Raw genomic sequence first — 19,141 nt, 5'->3', positions numbered from 1 at the left:
TGAGAGCGCAACCTACCGCAGAACCTGTCGCTGAGGAGAGGCGGGCAGCCATGGCAGGGGCAAAACCCACCGAGATAGCTGATGATTGTTAATACCGCAGGGGCATTAACCCACCGAGATAGCTGATGATTGTTAATACCCCAAGGGCATTAACCCACGAGATAGCTGATGAGAGTTTATACCCCAAGGGCATTAACCCACCGAGATAGCTCATGAGAGTTTACACCTCGCACATGTCTGCCTCCGAGTATTCATTGTTTGGGGTGTTCCGCACAGTGACCTGGGGCTGGATTGATTTGCCTGTGTGCAGTTTATTCCTGGCTCAGTGCAACAGGTTGGGAGTTCTTCAGCAACTCACAGGTGTGTTTAGCTCGCTGTGTTATCTGTGTCTATAGGATGCTATAGGGTGAAATACTTAAAATAGATAGTTTCTAAGCTCTTTGAAGTGGCAGTCCTTGAGCGACGCTACGTTTAAATGGTGGTAGGATAGGATTGCTGCAACATTTTTCTAATTTGGTAACTAGTATAGTCCACCGTTTACTGCAGCAGGAAGAGCAATCAACAGCAGGGTGTGAACATGCGCTCTTTACCATGTACAGTTACGAGAAGGAGCTGCGTTAAACCACTGAGCTACCTCACTAACATTGGAAGCTGGGACCTGCCCATTACACTGACTGCCCCAGCCCTGTGATATTTTCAGCTGTTCTGGCGTATTGTACTATATTAATATTCACAGACATTTCAGGGCTTAGTTAAAGAATGGGTGCCTTCCTTCTTCATATAAATACATGTACTTAATGAAGGGTCTGGGTGCCCCTGTCTGCTAACAATGCTTGTGCTCACGTCGGCCTGGTGTCTCAGTGGTGTAGGGTGCCCGCTACTGGAGCTTGTGGTCAGCACAGACTTTCATCCTTACGAGGTGGATAAAAGTGCGGCACTGGGGGGGGGGGGGGGGGCACAGGCAGAATCTGCTCCGAGGGTCGGTGCTCGTGCAGTGGTGCCGTGCTGGGGCCTGTTGATGCACAAATATAGATTTAAAGGCATCCAGGGGCGAAGCATTGGTCGGACTGGCAGCCCTGGGCCGTGTGTTTATTGTTGACATGCAGCTCAACCTTTCTAAAAGGGGCGGAGACCCGAGGGTGCCATGGGCAGCACGACATGGGGGTGGGAAATAAAAATACTTGGGAGAACTTTTTAGAAGTGGCTGGGCTGATGGGACAGAGCAAGGGTGGCGGAAAGAGGGAGAGAAACAAAAAGTGAGACGTGGGGGCACAGGGGCACTATACATCCAATGCACACCAGCATATGTACCTGTGGTGCAGTCTTGGGTCCCTAGTAACCTGCAGGAGAAGCTTTCAGCTGATATGGCATGCCTCACCCCAGCATGAGGGGGTGGAGGGGGGTGTCAATACCATACAAAGGGGTGCATCCCTCCCCTTTATTTATGCATTTTTATATAGCGCGGACTTTACCCGAAGGCGTCAGAGCGCTTCACAATAGAAACAGTAATGATACATGAGGAGAAAATTACAAGTGAGCAAATTACAGAAACAAACACTAAATGACATGAGATAGCAAAAGGTGCAATACAAGAGGAAAAAGTGACATGTGTGCAGGTTACAAGAGAAAACAAAGTACAAGTGGAGGTATAATACTGCAATATATGGCAGACACTCACACACAACCACAAACGTTACGTAGGCAATGGTGGCACTTGTGCAAGTATCTAAAGCAAACAAAATGTGAGAGGTAGCAAACAGTGTGTTACAAGAGAAAAGTGGCGCGTGCATGTTACAAAAGAGTACCAAACACAGGTACAAGGGCAATACTGCAATAAACAGCAAACACTCCAAACACAAGAACACACTGGGAAGGCACTTCCATAGTCATAGAGAATAGAATTTCCCGCTCTTGGGTGAGGGAAGGGTGCTCTTGTGCACAGGGGAACAAAGATGGCTGATTCTGGTCTTCCCTTCCATCTCCCCTGGGGAAGGAGGGGATGGGCCTGAATACAGATTTAGAGACTGCACTTCTGGTGGGCTGTGGAAAGTTCACGTGCATTTTAAAAAAGAATTAAAAAAAAACTGTGTATTTCGGTGTAAGGTTAACACTAGCCTGCATTGCGACTTAGTTCTTGGCAACAACCCAAACTTATGGATTGTTGTGGTCCTCTATTAGAAAGGTAATGGCTTTAATAGGCAACTTTCTCTTCAAAATAAGGTAGAGGTAATTACAGACCAAAAAACACGTTTGTGCACTGTAAGGCTTATTAGGCTTAAAGCATTATATTTTTAACCTGGCTTCCTAATTTGAACTAAAATCTGTGTCGGGAGATATACTTGGATTTTAGAGACCACAAACTAACTGAGTCGTCATTTTTTTCCCTCTGTGGCTCACGTAGATCTTAATAAAAAAAAATCTTCAATAAATATCCACTCTTGCTTGTATTCTGCCCATGGTGCATCCTTGCTTAGTCAGTGGGTGGGGTGGCTGTGTGTGTGTGTGTGTGTGGCTCTGTGTGTGCAATAGGTCTTGCATTTGCAAGAGATTAAGCTATTGGCATTGTAAATGACTGCCATTTATTTATCTGCTTTCAAAACCAACACATAAATAAAAATGTTGTCATTAACAATGCCACTAGCTCTAACTTTTGCAAAGGCGAGACCGTTTTCTTTGCAGTTAATATTTAACATCTGATCATCCTGGGTTAGTTAGCATGCAGATGGGTTTCAGAGTGCAGTGCAGTTCGAACCAATATTTAATACGGAGTGGTTCTGACTGGTAATCACTCTTACAGTTTCTATGACTTTTTTCTATACCTGTATGTTCTGGGACCATAGCATTCCCTCCCCTTATTCTCCATCTGAAATCTGAGATATGGACTCCTGATCCTCTTTTAGTTGAAGGGTTGGACCTCGTGAATTCCTTCCCTCAACACTAGCATGCTTCAACGCTTTCACTTACCTCTCTAGACCCCCGTCATCTAGGAAGCGGAACTCCGGGTCTGTCCAGGTGGAGAACTTCTCCAGGATGTACGCCGCCAAGCCCACGGGGGAGTTGTTCAAGGCACAACCTGTAACGAAATGCATAGGGTCAGGCTACAGAGTGCTGCATGTTCCACAAGGCATAACACCTCTTCTCCAATCAACCATACATTGCCAAGCTTTAGGCCATTTCTTTTTTAAATCTTTTTATTAACATAGCTCATTGTACCATAGAACTACACAATGTGCAGAAAGCAGGTTGGAAGATAGCGTTGTGGTAAGCAAGGTCAAACACATTCGTACACAAGTGGGATATCCAATCACATCATTACTCCTCGGACTCCCTCCCCGTCCCTCTATATTTCCGCCATGGCCCCCAGATTTTCTTCCATTTCGCATTAGGCCATTTCTGACTAACGTCATGCAGTATGGCTATTAAAAGTCAAAAGTCGAGAAATGAGTCTCAAAGTTTACCAGCACAACAGTGATCTTTTTTTCTAAAACACTACCACTGCTTATCTACAATACATGACTCTCTGCTACTCGGAAAGCCTAAGACTAAGGAATGTTACGTTATGTAATGTCAATTTGTATGGCACAGCTTATCACCTGTGAGGGTGTGCAGGCGTATCCAGGATAAATGGACATGATTGCACAGTACCACAAATAGAGTCACCTTTTGCTGTCTCAGGGTGAGAAGATGCATTGCAGGCTAGATGAAGTACACTTTCCGTTCTTTAGAGAAGGCCCGGTCCATTGCCAAGGTGTATATGTCACCAGGGAGTGAGTTTTATAATCTGTGCCTATAGTGAATGTCTGCTTTTGGAGCTAAAATAGGTTCTGGAGAAGTGTACTAAGTTAGGGTAGTGGATGAATTACCATAGGGTGTATGGTATCTATTTAAGAATTTAAAGGAGGATTAATTTGTTTGGAGAGGGAGCAGACAATGTCACTCAGGCCATTACAGTCCTGGGCTGCCAGTAATGTTGTCATAACACCACTTTGACTTTGGGAACCTTGACAACTTGAAGACAGGTGTTTGGTGTTTTGGCAGGTGAAGTGCTTTAGCAAAGTTGAGTCAGGAGTTATGGTAGCTTGGGGTTACCACTGAATTGTGTTCCATGGAAGAGCAAAGATAACATGTGCAGCATTTCCCACATATCTAATTTATCTTCATCATCCTCAAGGCGAGAACATCCGTTATGTCTGGATTTGGAGCTTAGGGTGATCCTCTGTGCTAGATCTAGGCCTGGATTCATGGTAGTGTTGCTGCTAGCCTTGTGTTGGTGGACTGTAGCTCTGTTTTCACACTGATTGAGAAAACTCCTTTCAGCTTCATGTTCCAAAAGAAGCCAAGGACTCTTCCCAGCCTTGATGTTGGATCCATTGTCATCACCAGAGGAGCATTAGAGGGATTTGCAGTTAGTAATAGCCGTGCCTAGAGAAGTATATCCTGCCTTACAGAATCAAAACAGTAAGACAAGCATCTTGGATAGTATATAGATGCAAAGGCAGTTGGAGGAAAACACAAGATCTTAATTGGAAACAGACCCCCTTTCAAAGACATGACCACTCAGAACCTACCTGGGCCTGGAAGTATCTTGACGAAAAGGGGGAGTCAACCCACTTTAAAAATCTAACATCGATCTGGTGCTATGATGAATGTCAGTCACGCGATCGACCTACCTACAGTATCAGGCTTGGTAGCTTGGATGTGTAAATATCCACTCTCCCGTAGAAGACTGTATACATTCTTCTCAAAGTACGGAAATACGCGCCGTGCATCCTCCCTGGTCAGACCTACGAGCCAGGGGGCGTATGCTCCGAGGAGTAATGAGAAGAGAACTCTTATGCCACCTTTAGCCATTGGGAAGAAGTTTAAGTGCAGACCCTTGACGGACCTATAAAACAGACAGAAAGAAAGTGCAATCAGCAGATTACGTGTAACTGTCAAATGATGCACCCAAGTCAGAGAGGAGTGTGGAGAAGGTAAGAAGATCCAGAGGGAGTTGAAGGCCATGAGGGCAAACCTAAAAGGTGAACGTGCACAGGGCATCAGAGGTCAGTAGAAATGAAAGAGCATAAACCAGTGATAGTGAGAGGAAGAGTGTCAGGGGAAACAAAGGACCTGAAGGGAAAGTACAGACAAGTCAAAGTGCCCACAGAATGAATAGGAAAGGAGAGAAAAGAGAAGACATTTCTGTAATGGAAAATACAAGGTGACAAAGTAAATGGACAAGAACATGTCAATGTAAAAAACAGGAAACCGCTTCAATGAAGATGGCCAGGAAGAATGAAGAAAAGAAAAAGAAGAAACTAACATTAAAAAATGAGAAGCAAAGGCTAGAAAGACCTTGTTAAACAAGCATTGGAAATGCAATAGATCTCACACTTGTTGGAGATATTGGCATTGTAAATAGCATTTTTTTTTACTTATGTGGTGTGTTGTGGAATTATGTGGGTTGGCTTTGATTAGTTAGTTGTGTAATTGTGTAGCATGGAATTGTGTAGTGTGAAGTGGATTTGTGTTTTGGAATTTTGGGGCATGGTGTGCTGTGGAATTATGTGGATAGTAATTATGTGGTATTGTGTGTACCGGAATTATGTAGAGTGGGATTGTCTGTTTTGGAGTGTAACTCAGTGGAAGGGTATTTTGTTTTGTGGAGTGGTTTGTAGTGCAGTTTAATGATGTGTAGTGCTGTTGAGGGCTGCCTTCCATGGCACACAAATGTCTATAAATAATACCTTTAAAATTACATAATACATGATGTAAACGGCCAAACATGAATGCACTTGGTAAGGATATGCCTTTCCCACCTTTATAAAGAACTCTGTTGTGTGTCTTTTCTGTAGACCTTTGTACAGCATGCTCATTCCATAGCAGGTTATTACTCATCTTAGGGAATTGTGATCAATCTACCACAGTGTCTAAGTATGTTTGATGTGGTTCTAATGCAGGACATGGACTAGTGGTGAAATCATCATCTGGGACCACAGGCAGGGGTGGCCTTAGGCATGTGCAAGCTGTGCACCTGCACAGGGCCACCAAACCCCAGGGGCCTCCACGCCAATATATATCCTTAATATAATAATCCTCTGAGGATGGATGCATATTTGCGTGGCGGCCCCTGGCAGGGATTTGGCCACTTCCGGCTCTGTTCCACTTCCAAACACCCTGACCCCTCCTCTTTACTGGCCTCCATGCTCTGCCCGCCAGGACCCCCTCTTCCGGGGCCCCCTACCTACGCTCCCTGCCCAGGGCCACCACGAGCCTAGAGCCGCCCCTGCCACAGGATCCCAAGTCTTGCACCTCAGTGCTTTCCTTCTCAAAGGTATTCGCAAAGGTGTGGCTAGAAGTGGACACAACTGACTGGGTATTAGAGTGCTCCAGCAGGTCAGAGGCAAAACTCTCTCCAACAACGAGGCTACTGGGACCGCTAAAGGACATTGCTTTGTTCAAATAGAAGACTTCTTCTCTGTGACATCTGATGAATTTCAGCACTGAACCCCATCCATGTACATGGGTGTGTGTGGGTCAGCTGCTGTTAACTTTGTGCATCATGTAATGCACTGTTTAAAGCCATATAAAATTCTTTTATGGCAGAGGGAGGTGAAGGTTATTTTTGGTTGGCCAAATAGAAGAAAAGAACAGCCTGCCCCTTCATGACCAATCAAACAAATATCAAAGAACCTAAAAAGGGGTGGTGCTAGAAAGGCAGAGTCTTGATGTATCCCGGATTGGTGGAGAAAACAGTAACTTGGTTGAAAAAGTTGGTAAAGCACAGCTTGAGGTGCACATTACATGCTAAGGGAAACTTGCAGAAGGGACGCACTGAAAAAAAAGGGGGATAGTATTCTTTTAGAGATACTTTCATGTCCTTCTTTTGAGTGCAGAGAATGCTGAATCTGCAGGAACTAGAGAGAGCAGGACAACAGAATAAGTAGAGAATCATTCATGTCATTGCCAAGGTTTATTACACATGTCCAGTTTAGAGAAAGTGTGGTGGTCGAACATAAAAATTAAACAATGGCCAAATCGACGAGTACATAGAACATCTTACCTCCAATTTCTCTATTCTAGGAGACCTAAACATACACTTCGACGACCCTCTAGACACAGGGGCATCCGACTTGATCAATGATCTGGCGGCCTATGGCCTCCATCTTACCAACTCCGGAGCCACACACAATAAGGGACATCTGCTAGACCCAGTGTTCACTAACATCCATTCCCTACAAACCAAAGAGTCCCTCCCCCTCCCGTGGACGGACCACTTCTTGGTCACTATCCACTTACCAGGGGCATTCAGGAAACCCCAAAAACCAGCTACCTATACCAGGGACAGGGCATGGGCCAGACTCGCGGCGGAGGACTGGACCAGAGCCCTAAACTCAACAATCCCTAGTCTTCCGGATGACCCGGCCACTGCCGACAAACAGTTCAGGGAGTGGATTTCCACCTCCCTCGACTCCATCCTCCCCATAAAAACTCGTGAGGAGAAAACGGGAAAATCGGCTTTGCCCCTTGGTACAGCCCTGAACTCAGATCTCTCCGCAAAGAGTGCAAAAAAGCAGAGAGACTGTGGAGAAAGGACTGGCTCCATTCCAGTAAGGACGCCTACGGCAGGTCGGTGAGAATTTATAAATCCACTTTGAAGCTTGCTAAAGCCGCCTACTATGACGCCAGAATAAAAAACTCTACCAACTTGGTGAGAGAATCTTACCTCATCGCCAAAGAACTGCTTAAAATACCAGTGCCACCTTCTTCGCACCCACCCCCACCGGACAGAAGTAACGAACTGGCAACCTACTTCGATTCCAAAATTGCCCGGATACTAGCCTCCCTCCCACCTCCTAGTCCATCCAACCACACGGACAAAGAGGTGGCCACTAATCCTATGGGTAACAGCTTACATCCCCAGCTGTCCACATTTAGAGCAATATCTCTGGACAAAGTAGTTTCAACACTGGCCAAGATGAAAAGCGGCTCTCCTCTTGACCCGGCCCCTGTGAGATTCTTAAAAACAGTGTCCCCTAGCATAGCTCCCACTATCATGGAACTAATCAACATCTCTCTATCGCAAGGCTCTGTTCCTCCGAACTGGAAGAGCGCTGTTGTCAAGGCTCTTCTCAAAAACCCTCAACGGGACCCCGCCGACATGGCCAACTACCGACCGATCTCGCTTCTCCCATGCATTAGCAAGATGGCTGAGAAATTGGTTAATGTGCAACTATCCCAGTACCTCGAAGCCAACAATCTCCTGCGTCGGTCTCAAACTGGATTCTGCCCCGGCCATGGCACGGACACCGCACTCCTCACTGTCATCGAGGAGGCAAGGTGCATTCTGGATTCAGGAGGGTCAGTGGCGGTGATCCTCCTGGACCTCAGTGCAGCCTTTGATACGGTGGACCACCGTGTCCTTCTCCATCGGCTGGCCAGGGCAGGAATCGCGGGCGCTGCGCTCGCTTGGATAGACTCTTTTCTATCAGGCCGCTCATTCCAGGTTTGGGACGGCAACTCACACTCTGCCCCTCTTCCACTCTCAAGCGGTGTCCCCCAGGGGTCTTCGCTTAGTCCCACCCTGTTTAATGTTTACATGGCCCCCCTTGAGGATGTCGTTGCCCCTTACGGGATAAAAATAGTGAGCTATGCGGACGACACGCAACTGGTCGTCTCACTATCTCACCTTGACAACCACCCAGATAACCTACTGAACTGCCTCCAGGACATTCACAACTGGATGAGCGAGTCCTCTCTGAAGGTCAACAGAGCGAAAACTGAAATCATGCTCATGGGCAAGAAATGGACAACCATCCCCCCTTCGGTCTGGCCAGACGTTTTCGGTGAGGTGCCAACCCCGAAAAAAGAAATCAAGACACTGGGAGTCTGGCTGGAACCTGAGCTGACCATGAAGACCCAGGCAGCCAAAACAGCAGGAATCTGTTTTGGGCTCATGCGATCCATCCGCAAGATCCTTCCACTTCTTCCTCCCTTATCAAGGAAACTACTGGTTCAAGGTCTCATTCTTGCCCGGCTAGACTACAGCAACGCCGTCTACCTCGGTGCCCCTGAATCCACCTTGGCTAAACTCCAACGCACCCAAAATGCGGCGGCGCAGCTCATTCTGAGTCTCCCCCCAGAGCCTCGGCCAGACCTGCCCTCAAGGCCCTACACTGGCTTCCTGTGCGTCAGTGGGTAGAATTTAAGGCTCTGTGCACTGCCCATAAACTCATCAACGGTGTAGGCCCCGCTGTCCTGAAAGATATGGTCACCCCCTACAAAGCCCCCAGACTCCTGCGCTCGGACAACGAACGCTTGGCCACTGTCCCTAGATTCAGGAAGGTACGCACCGGTGGTCGACGCTTTGCGGTAAAAGCGTCCTCAGGATGGAATTCACTCCCCCGCAGCCTGTGTCTGGAATCCTGTCACCTCCTCTTCTGTAAAAGACTGAAAACTTTCCTTTTCCCCAAAAAGTACCCCTCCCCCTCCCCTCCGGTCTCCACTAATTTCACAGCGCGGGGATGCCTCCGGGTCACCAGGCGCTCTATAAATCGCTAAATAATAATAATAATAAGACGATTGAAAGGATGCTCCAAGGTTTCAGCAGAATAAGGATGGTTATTATCAGTCTGCATATTTTATGTTTTCATTTCAGTAAGCGACATCAAATGCTTGCACCTAAGACAAAACATTTTGTGTACATAATGAAAACATGAGCAGACAATAAACATGGTTAGAGCGCTGCCATTCTGGTAATGTTTGGAATAGGATATTACACGAGACAAGACAAGAGTTTTATTTGACATACTTTAATAGGAATGGGACCTTGGAGACCACTTTATCTTTTATGAAAAAACAAACTCAGGCTATTCAAGTGAAAGAAAACTCAAAGATACTGCAATTGTAATTTAGGAAAGTCCAACGCAAGTAAAATCGAATTCGCATTTGCAAAAATCGTCACTACTGTGCTTGGGTACTAGAACATCCGAAGACTGTGTAGACAGCTCTTCAGGCCACCACTACCCAGTCTTCAGCCTCTAATTACAGATGTTCTTAAAATCCAACAGTACAGAAACACAGGCTGTGTTTCTGTACTGTTGTACACAGCCAAAGACGTCATGAATTCACAGCATCTGAGCCAGGGATACTGTTTGTAACATTTCTCGGTACTGCACACATTTTCTCTTAACGACGAAATTCACAGAAGAAAGGGACACACTGAACCCATATCAGTGTGGACAGACAGCAGCTTGATTACGTTTGGCAGGCCATTTTCACCATGGACAGAAAAACTTGTGTTTAGATTTTCCGGTGTTCTGGTCGCGCTTTATGTTTTTTGCAAGTCGACTCGAGTAGAGTTGTGGCTTACTGCACCCAGCTCATGAGAAGGCCAGATAGTTACACTGTGCGGATAGGGGCAGCTGGCCCCCAAGGTAAAATTAAGATAAGTAAATCAACAGGAGACCTAGGAAAAGATGAATACATGCATCCTTAATGCATGTATTCATCCTGCTATGGCAGAGGAGCGTCGCCCCCCCTGCCAGTAGCTCCAAAACTCGGAAAATAACACACTAATAACACCGGTTTATTATTGTTTTATTTTTCAGCACCAACGAGTCTAGGGGTCGGGGTAGACAATGACAGGCTGTGAGGCTGGAGGAGGAGTGGTACACAGCACTGTGGTCAGTGCGCATGTGGGTTTGGCCGGCCTGCTCAAGCTGGTCAAACACGCATGCGCACTGAGCTGTCTCCAACCCTAGCTGCATTGCCGGGTTGTAGACTGCAAAGCACAGGCTCCCAGTCTCCCTAGGAGAGTAAATTCACAGCGATAACGCCAATCCTGATGCTGCTTTCAAACATGAGAGTAATGTCAGGATTGGCCAAAGGGGAGCCTGTGCAGTGCAGCAGCAGAAGAGCACTGCGTCGGCGATGCGGCGAGAGGCAGGTAAGTGGTTTTTTTTTTTTCATCCCTCCCCACCCCCCCATTTCACATCACCACTCTGCTGTGATACCAGCCGCCACTGAATGAAGGAGGGCACCTCAATGCAGAGGAGTCCAGGCTGCATAGCCCAGCAAGAGCTGCTTCAGAGCAGCCCATAACCAGCTTTGAACAATTTTCCTTGTGTGATGCCTAATAGGCCACTGCAGACTATAAACAATTCACTGAGAATGTGCAACTCCGACCAAGCTCGCTTCTAATACTGTAAATAAATGAGAGAGGAAGAGCAAACTAGGCACCATGTGAGTCACAGACCAAAAACAGCATTAATTTCCGCAAGTGTGAGTTTACCAACTTTTATATAAAGTTCTCTATTACCTTAGAGTCGGGGTCACGCTACATAAAAAACGTTAACTGCCCACATGATGTCTAGCACTTTTTGGAATGTTGGAATTCCGCCACACGAGCAGCAGGAATAGCAGGGGAGGTGGGGCTTTAGCGAGATGCTATGCAGACAGGAGGGGGGGTTCATCACACGCTGTAACAGGTGGAAGCGTGAAGGTCGTATGATGGCCAACAAAGATGTTCTCTTAGTGAAACCGCTTGGGCGTCACCCAAGCACCCAGGGGAGAGACTTTGGAAAGCAATCCACCAATAATGGTCCAGCATTTCTGATTGGCACAGCAGGCAGCGAGTGGTGGTCGATGGCTTTGAGTAAAGTCCATATTGTAGATACATAAAGTTGCAAAGAGCAGTGCATGCACGCTGACTCTAGGCTCGACCTAAAAATGAAGACTAAGGGCCTGATTACAAGTTTGGCGGTGTGGCGCCGGTTCTGCCCTGCTGCTGCACCGCCAAACCCTCAGTCGGGCCACCCGCCAGATTAAGAGTGTTTCTCGTGTCTTGCAGGTTTTTTTTATCGTTCCTACATCGGTGCCCTGAAAATGGACACCGCAATGGGAACGCCAAAAACAGTTCCTGCACTGCATGGACTAAAAAATCAATTTCTTGCAGGAACTGGGGCGCATGCACACAGTGGGGCGCATGCAGAGGCACAAGGGGGCCCTGCAGGGTCCCCTTTGTTATCTCTCCACCACGGTTTTCATGGAGGAAGAACCACCATGAAAACTGTGGCAGAGAGGAAACTTTTAATATGCATGGCGGGACCGTGGTGGTTCCGCCAAGCATATTTCGGCCTCTCCACTGCCGCCCCACTACCAGGGAATGGCAGTTCTCTGGCAGCTGTGGTGGGGCAATGGTGGTCCGACTTGCCTAATTGTCAGAATATGGTCGGAAGACCGCCATCGCTGCAGCCCCGCCAGACTCATAATTGAGCCGAAAATGTTATGGAAAAGGGGAGATGATAAAAGACAGAACGGAGCTCAGTAAGCGAGACGAGGATGCACCACAGAGGGAGAGGGTACCACTAAGTGCAAAGGGTTGATCTAATTTTTGAGATACCTTTTTATTGTTATTTATTCAGATCATAGCTTCCAGGTACAGAGGAAAAAAGGATTAAACAAAATATATTCTCTCCCAAACGTACCAACTGTGCACAGCTCCAATAAGGGTTTATCACATTTTGAGACCTAACTTTGGACTTCAGATCTTCTAATAAGATCTTCCTACTCACATTTGGTTGTGATTTTGGCAAAACACGGGGGCCTCATTTATGAGTCTCCTTGCGCCTCTCGAACGACACTGTTTTTGACGTTCCGTGGCGCAGAATCCTGCGTGATATTTATCAGGCAGGACTAAGCCACTTTTTTTGGCTTAATTCTGCCTGATAAATATCAGTCCTTTTAACGCAGTGTTAAACGGGCGTGCAATGGGTATTGCTGGGGGCATTCGCAGCAACATTCATGGCCTTTTGACACTGCCCCAGATTTACGAGAAATCATAAATCTGAGGCAGCGCCAAAAGCTTACTCCTCACCAAGGGAGGCACAACAAGGAGAAATATCTTTATTTCCCCTTGTTTTTCCTTTTTCTATGTGTGCTGCATTCACATAGAAAGAGGAAAAAGCCTCTTGTGAAGATTTTTGTACAGAAAGGATTCCCTTCCTGTACAAAAATAATCATCCCCGCAACACACGCACCCTTGCACCATGGTGCAAAGGTGCCTGCGCTCGCACACGGCAACCCATTGTGCGCTGGTGCAGGGGAAAAGGACAGGAATGCGCCGTATCTTATACATATGGCACATTCCTGCCCTTTTCTTTCGCCGTAGGGAAGCGCAGCAGGAAGGCCTGCTGTGCTGCCCTACGGCAAAACCTCATAAGTGAGGCCCTAAATGTGTTAATTTAAGCATTGACTAAAGCTCAGAAACTGGTCTGGGTGCTGGAAGCAATAAGAACTTAGCAATAAACACGCTTCCAGTGGGGCAGTGGAAAGTAAACGTTAGGTGAAAGTCGAAACAAATATTTAAAGGAAGTCTCTCTAGTGTTCCATGTGGAAATATGACAAGACAAATGAGAACCCAAACAAGGGGAAAATATCCCTGTGGAATCTGGCAGGAAAAATCCAGTTAATTTCACAGTTATAAATCAAAAATACCAAAATGCAGTAGGTTATTAAATTAACCCCTAGGAATGAAGCATTGTGTCCTTGGTCCAGAGGCGGAGTACAGATTGGTACCCAGGCATAGCAGTTGGTCAATTCGTCAGCGCTGATGTGTTTTCAGCAGTGGCAGACCCCAAGACTGATGTAGCGCAGCTTCAGCAGCGATGAGGCTCCTCTTCTCCAGTGCCAGCAGCGCCAGCACTAGTTCTCAGATCCATGGCGGACCGCCAAGTGGTGCTCAGAATTGCAAAGTTTTGGTGCATTTCGCATGGGCACCCCTCTGAGAGAGCGGTAACCCCCTCATAGCACAGGTCGCTCCTGGCTTTGCTGGGCTTCCCTGTACTGTCTGTCCTTCTGTAGGTCTAGGCATTCCCTCTCTCAGCAGATAGACAGGTTTCTATGCACTAGCCAGCTCCTCTGCTTCTCCAGCAGAAAGTGTAGACTTCAGGAGAGGTCGCCTCACCTCTTGGAGACTGGCTATCATGCACACACCAGCCTTCCTCACAGAGTAGTCCTTTAATTACTCTACAGATCACTTCTTTCCTTGGTCATGAAAAAGATGGAACTGGAACAGAGTGTGGGGGCTGTATCCCACTTTTATAAACATCTTCCAAACAGGGGTCATGGGTCCAATGCCTAAGGTTTAATACCTGCTTTGGTGATCTTTCAAATTTCCTTTTCATTCTGTTCCTCAGCCACAGCCTTTGTGGAAAGTAGTAGCAGGTTGATCGCTCCAAGCAGGAGTATCCGAAGCAATCGCACGATGGAGTGTGTGATCTCCGCACCAGGCTTGCTGAAGCAGTACTTAAGGGCAGTCAAAAGGGCAGGCCCTTTCTACACACTTCCTTATCTTGAACAACAGATACTGCAGTCCCACCCTTGACTGCTGTCTACCAGTGGCAGTGCTCAGGAGGAACTAATCATTAGCCCTTTATTAACAAGGTCCTCACTGAATTTCAATGGGTAGCCCTGTCTCCACCCTCTAGGCACAGGGATGCATGGAATACACGTCCTGTCTCCGGGGAACCTATGTCCATCCTCCATCTGGTCCCATGCTAAACCAGGGCCATTCAAAATTGATCCCACTGGTCCTAGCGCTCATACTCTTATAACATACAGAATTCTTCTACCACGCGTGTGCTGCACACACACTCATTGCACGTGCACGCACATGGAATTTCAGGTCCCGTTTTTTGGTTTCAAACTTTGCAGGAGAAGAGTCAGTAAGCTCGCTTCTCTTTGACAAAGGGAGAACAAGGTCTGGTCGTACCACTGATTCTCTAAACACAGTATGCTGCAACCACCGCGGTATGTGGTTCACCCAGACATGGACAATAGTTTTGTGTGTGCTTGATGTGCTCCTCCTAACAGATCTGGACATTGCATTACCAGGGAAAGGCCTACACCTCTATACACGCCAAATTAGTGTGATGCCAGGCAAACATTTAGATCATGCATTCAGGAACTCAGGGGAGTGCTACACATGTTTGCCCTGCAGGGGCATTCTCAATCTCACAAATACCAATTAGAAATACACAATACACAAGAAGGCACAGGGAGAAAGGTTCAGAATAGAGGATACAGGACTGAGATCATGAAAATAGATGACTCTGTGTCATCAGGGATCAATGATCCAGCCCAGTTGAATCTGGCATTTACATCTAGTTCATATCGCTGTTGTAAAGTAATAGTAGCAGAATTGATTAGATTTCTACAGAAATCCCCGGCGTGACGCGCATTCTCCTTGGTAGATTCATGCGGTAAACCTTCTGCATAGCTTTACAGGAAGTAAATGGAAAAGAACAAGGCAGGAGTCCCACACTTAAAATCTCTGTGAATGAACTTGTTTCCTCCGCGATCATTCACGGTGCCCAACACTCACTCGGGTTTCATCTGGGAGAGGATGGTGCTGATCCGGTGGCCCCAGTCTCCTCCCTGCAGGTAGAACTTCTGGAACCCCAGTCTCTTCATCAGCTTGTAACAAATCCTGGCAGCAGCAAAAGCATCAAATCCTGCATAAGGTGAAAAGAGAACGATTATATCCCCAACATCAGCATCTTGGTTGGACTACATTCAAGCAACCATGGAGGGACTAATTAGAGACCATTGTGGAAGCGCACAGATTCCCATGGGTGTAACACACACCCAACATCGGCTTTACTAAAATAGCTGGGGTTTACCAGCGTAACCCCTCGTGAACTACCACTGTGGGACCCAGAAACACTCTTGTGCCTTCTAACTAAAATGAGATCAGTGCTGCTTCTATAGTTTCTACAGGCATTCAACCAAAATTCATCACTCCTCCTTTTCATTTCCTTATCACAGCAAATAATAAAAAACCCACTTCACAGTCGATGAACCGTTTCGCGTTAAAAAGCACACGTGTCTTTTCAGCATTATTCAAATGTTATCTATTTTCGATGTTAACAATCATATGATAAATATCTGTCTTCCCTTCAGATTTATTTCTCCATTTTTTATATGGTACAAACTTTTATAATAACAAGACCATGTATTTCAATTTTTATATCATCCAACCCAGCATGTTTCAGGACCACCGTCCTATCTTCATGGGTTCATGGGTAATGATTTACTTTTCTGAAACCCAAGAATAAGACATTAAGAAATCCTCTAAATTAATATTTGCATTTTATAACTCTTCTTAGGCATATCATCTACCGTACATGCCCTGCCTTTACAGTTGCGTTCAACACAAGGCCTCTATGCTGGGTCTTACCGTGTGTCTCCTGTAAGCAGAACATACCAGTGTCTACCAGGCGCTGGTTTTACCTATACGATGTGTCTTCATGAGTCTTCATTTTTAACCTAAGTCTCTTTTCCACAGTTTTTTGAACTTATGAAAACTGTTTAAACAATTCAGCAAACTACAAAAAAGGTGAATCTGATGGTATTTGTAAACCTTTTGAGTACATTGCTTGCAAACATTCTATCCGCCATATTTCTCTCTTTTTTTTTTTTTAACTTTATCACGTTTTATCAAACATCAAAATAAACCATAGAATAAGCATAAATCAGTCTTTGCATGGCACATAAAAACCTCAGGAAGAAATTACATGCATGGAAATCCCCATATGAGGACCAGCTTGATGTTTACATGTCTACACATTTCTATGAAGCAACCCACTCCCACCTGCCAGCGCTCAGCCTGTTCGGGGCGCGCAGGTAGTTCTCTCTTAGAAATGTCCAGTGCCCCACTCGATCCACACGTAGTGCAGTTAACCACAATGCTCACAGTATAGACAGTCTATACTGCAATTTACTGTGCTATACTCCGGAGGCGTCCTCCTGGGTAACCAGTGGTGGAGTTCCCTGGTCATCTTCACTGTGTTCCTGGAGGTATGATATCAGCGGCTCCCAGATACCCCTGGGACATGACGTAGCCGGCAACAGTTCTGCATAGGCTGTTAGTTGGTCTTTACCATATCTATACTACTATTATAAAGAGAGAACTGTGTCCTTTGAGCCAGGTAAACTCAAAAAGTACACCACCAATCGCAACACCCAATACAGCGTTGGAAAGGGGAGGTCCAGGAGATGGACATAGGCTATATAAAATAAAAATAAAACGTAATTAAAAAAATTTACCATAAAAAAAGTAGTCCGTTGAAAGTAGTGCCGGCCGCGAGGTGCGTCATGACATCAGGAGCGGGGGGAGGAGTGGCGTACGCTGATGTCCGAGCATTGATTGCAAAGAGCGGAGACTGGAGGACTGGTGAGACGTGACTGGAGCAACCGACACTGACGTCCGAGCATTGATTGCAAAGAGCGGAGACTGGAGGACTGGTGAGACGTGATTGGAGCAACCGAGAGGCGAAGAAGGGGGACCCGATAAACGAGAGACGCGTGGCGAGTAGCAGAGTGTGATAGTCACAAGGCAACAGCGCTAGGAAGGGGGCGGAGTGACGTGATGCTGAGGCGGCCAGGGAGCAGGTATTGAGGTACAAAGACCGAGCGCGCGGGAAGGGGTGCTGTGACAAGGTGTAGTAGATGCCGCGTGGGAAGGGAACAGGTGACAAGGTGTAGTAGATGCCGCGTGGGAAGGGGTGCAGTGACAAGTGTAGTAGATGCCACGTGGGAAGGGAACAGGTATGATGTATACAGCCAGCTGGAGCGCAAGGGATATGGCAGAAGGCTTGAGAGGGCTGGTATGCATAGAGAGAACCAAATAGCGGCTTTTGCAGTACGATCATCCTTCAGCACAGTCAGAAAGTCAGTGAACAAACTAACAAGAGTGGGTATGATGCAGATGTGTCTGCAGAAGTCGAAAGAATGCTGCCCTAGCATCTAAAAAGGTGACCAGGAGGTGGAAAAGTGGGCTCTTATGCAAACTTAAAACATGGTCTGAAAGAAAAGGTTTAAATACACCCAGAGCCTAACCGATCCCCTTTTCTATGTGCAGGTAGGGGATCTGAAGCCTAATTGCTCCCGGACAACGTCGGGACGGGCTGCTAGTATAAAATAATGTAGCCAATCTTTAAATTTGGGAGCCCTCCCTCTGCCCTACCTGCAGGCCACCTTCCACTTGGCCAGAAGCAGGCTCATATCGGTGAACTTCCTGTGTGCCTCAGGGATGTCCGCTATATACCCCATCAGCGCAAGTAGAGGGGAGAGTGGGAGGGGCATTGCAGTCATCTCAGATAGTGCGTCCAGCACCTTCCACCAGTAACCTTGGACTGGGGCGCAGTTCCACGGCAGATGTAAGAAATCAGCCCCCTCCTGATGGCATCGCATGCATAGGTCATCTTCTTGTAGCAATGTGGATGCAAAAACTTATAACCCCCGCACTCTGCCCCACTCCAACATGTATACCACCTTCCCCCATACTGTATTCCTTAGCAGGACAAGAAAAGCCAATGTACACATTTGTCTCGTAGTGGTCATTTGTTGGCCGCAGTTTATTAGGAATACAAAGAAACATGTATATACTTTGCATATTTTGCATGTTATGTCCTGACAAACTTCCTTGTTATTGTCTCTTGGCCCTTCTGGGTTGTTATCCTTGGTAGGTTGGTTTTTTGCACGCACTTTGTGCGGGGCGGGAGTAGCTTCTGTCCAGGAGTTAGACCACCTCGCTACCTTGTCCGATTTTTGTTGTGCCCTGCCTTCAGGCGGGGACTGGGCTGCGAGCGCCGTCTCCGTTTGCTACCCCCCCCCATCTTTGGTAGGCCAACTTTCTTCCCAGCCGTGAGGCATCCCAGAGTGAGTGGTCCTACACACCTGTCCTTAGGCCAACTCACCCAGCCGTGAGGCATCTGAAGGCGAGTGGACCTATTCTGGCACACCGCCCTCCGGTGTGCCTCCGAACCAACTGCTATCAGCGTAGTTCTTCGCCACGCTTTGCCTGTTCCTCAGCCCTGCGACATTGCTGTTCCTTAGGTGTGAGTGGGTGGGACAAAAATTTGTGCTCCGCCGCCGGTGCTGCTCCCCTGCTCCGATAAGATAGGAGCTTGCCTGGGGGAGCAGCGTTTATATGCCCCCCCCAATTGCCTTCCAGGCCAGGCAGGGCCCATGCCCATTGGAGAGTTCATAGCCTGCCTCGGCCTCCATTGGCTGAGGGTGCCGGCGCCTCTTCGGCGGCCACCGCGGGGGGAGCCGGGCGTTTCCTTCGTTCCTGGTCGCTTTGCGCGCCAAAAAC

General features: G+C 47.1%; 1 protein-coding gene across 2 annotated transcripts in view; it reads right to left on the bottom strand.

Annotated features, from left to right (window-relative positions):
* The window catches only part of LOC147706859 (epoxide hydrolase 1-like), a 265,167-nt gene that overhangs the window by 84,041 nt on the left and 161,985 nt on the right, over window positions 1–19,141 (bottom strand). For both annotated transcript variants that reach the window (XM_086926033.1, XM_086926032.1), the window contains exons 5-7: window positions 15,368–15,497; window positions 4,671–4,885; window positions 2,965–3,073 (exon numbers count right to left, since the gene is read on the bottom strand). In XM_086926033.1, the coding sequence (XP_086782159.1) occupies window positions 2,965–3,073; window positions 4,671–4,885; window positions 15,368–15,497 (454 nt within the window). The remainder of the gene's footprint in view (window positions 1–2,964; window positions 3,074–4,670; window positions 4,886–15,367; window positions 15,498–19,141) is intronic.

This window comes from Lissotriton vulgaris, chromosome 6, assembly GCF_964263255.1.
Source record: "Lissotriton vulgaris chromosome 6, aLisVul1.2, whole genome shotgun sequence".
NCBI lineage: Eukaryota > Metazoa > Chordata > Amphibia > Caudata > Salamandridae > Lissotriton > Lissotriton vulgaris.
The sequence above is the reverse complement of the archived record's forward strand: the minus strand, read 5'-3'. Positions and strand labels throughout refer to the sequence as shown.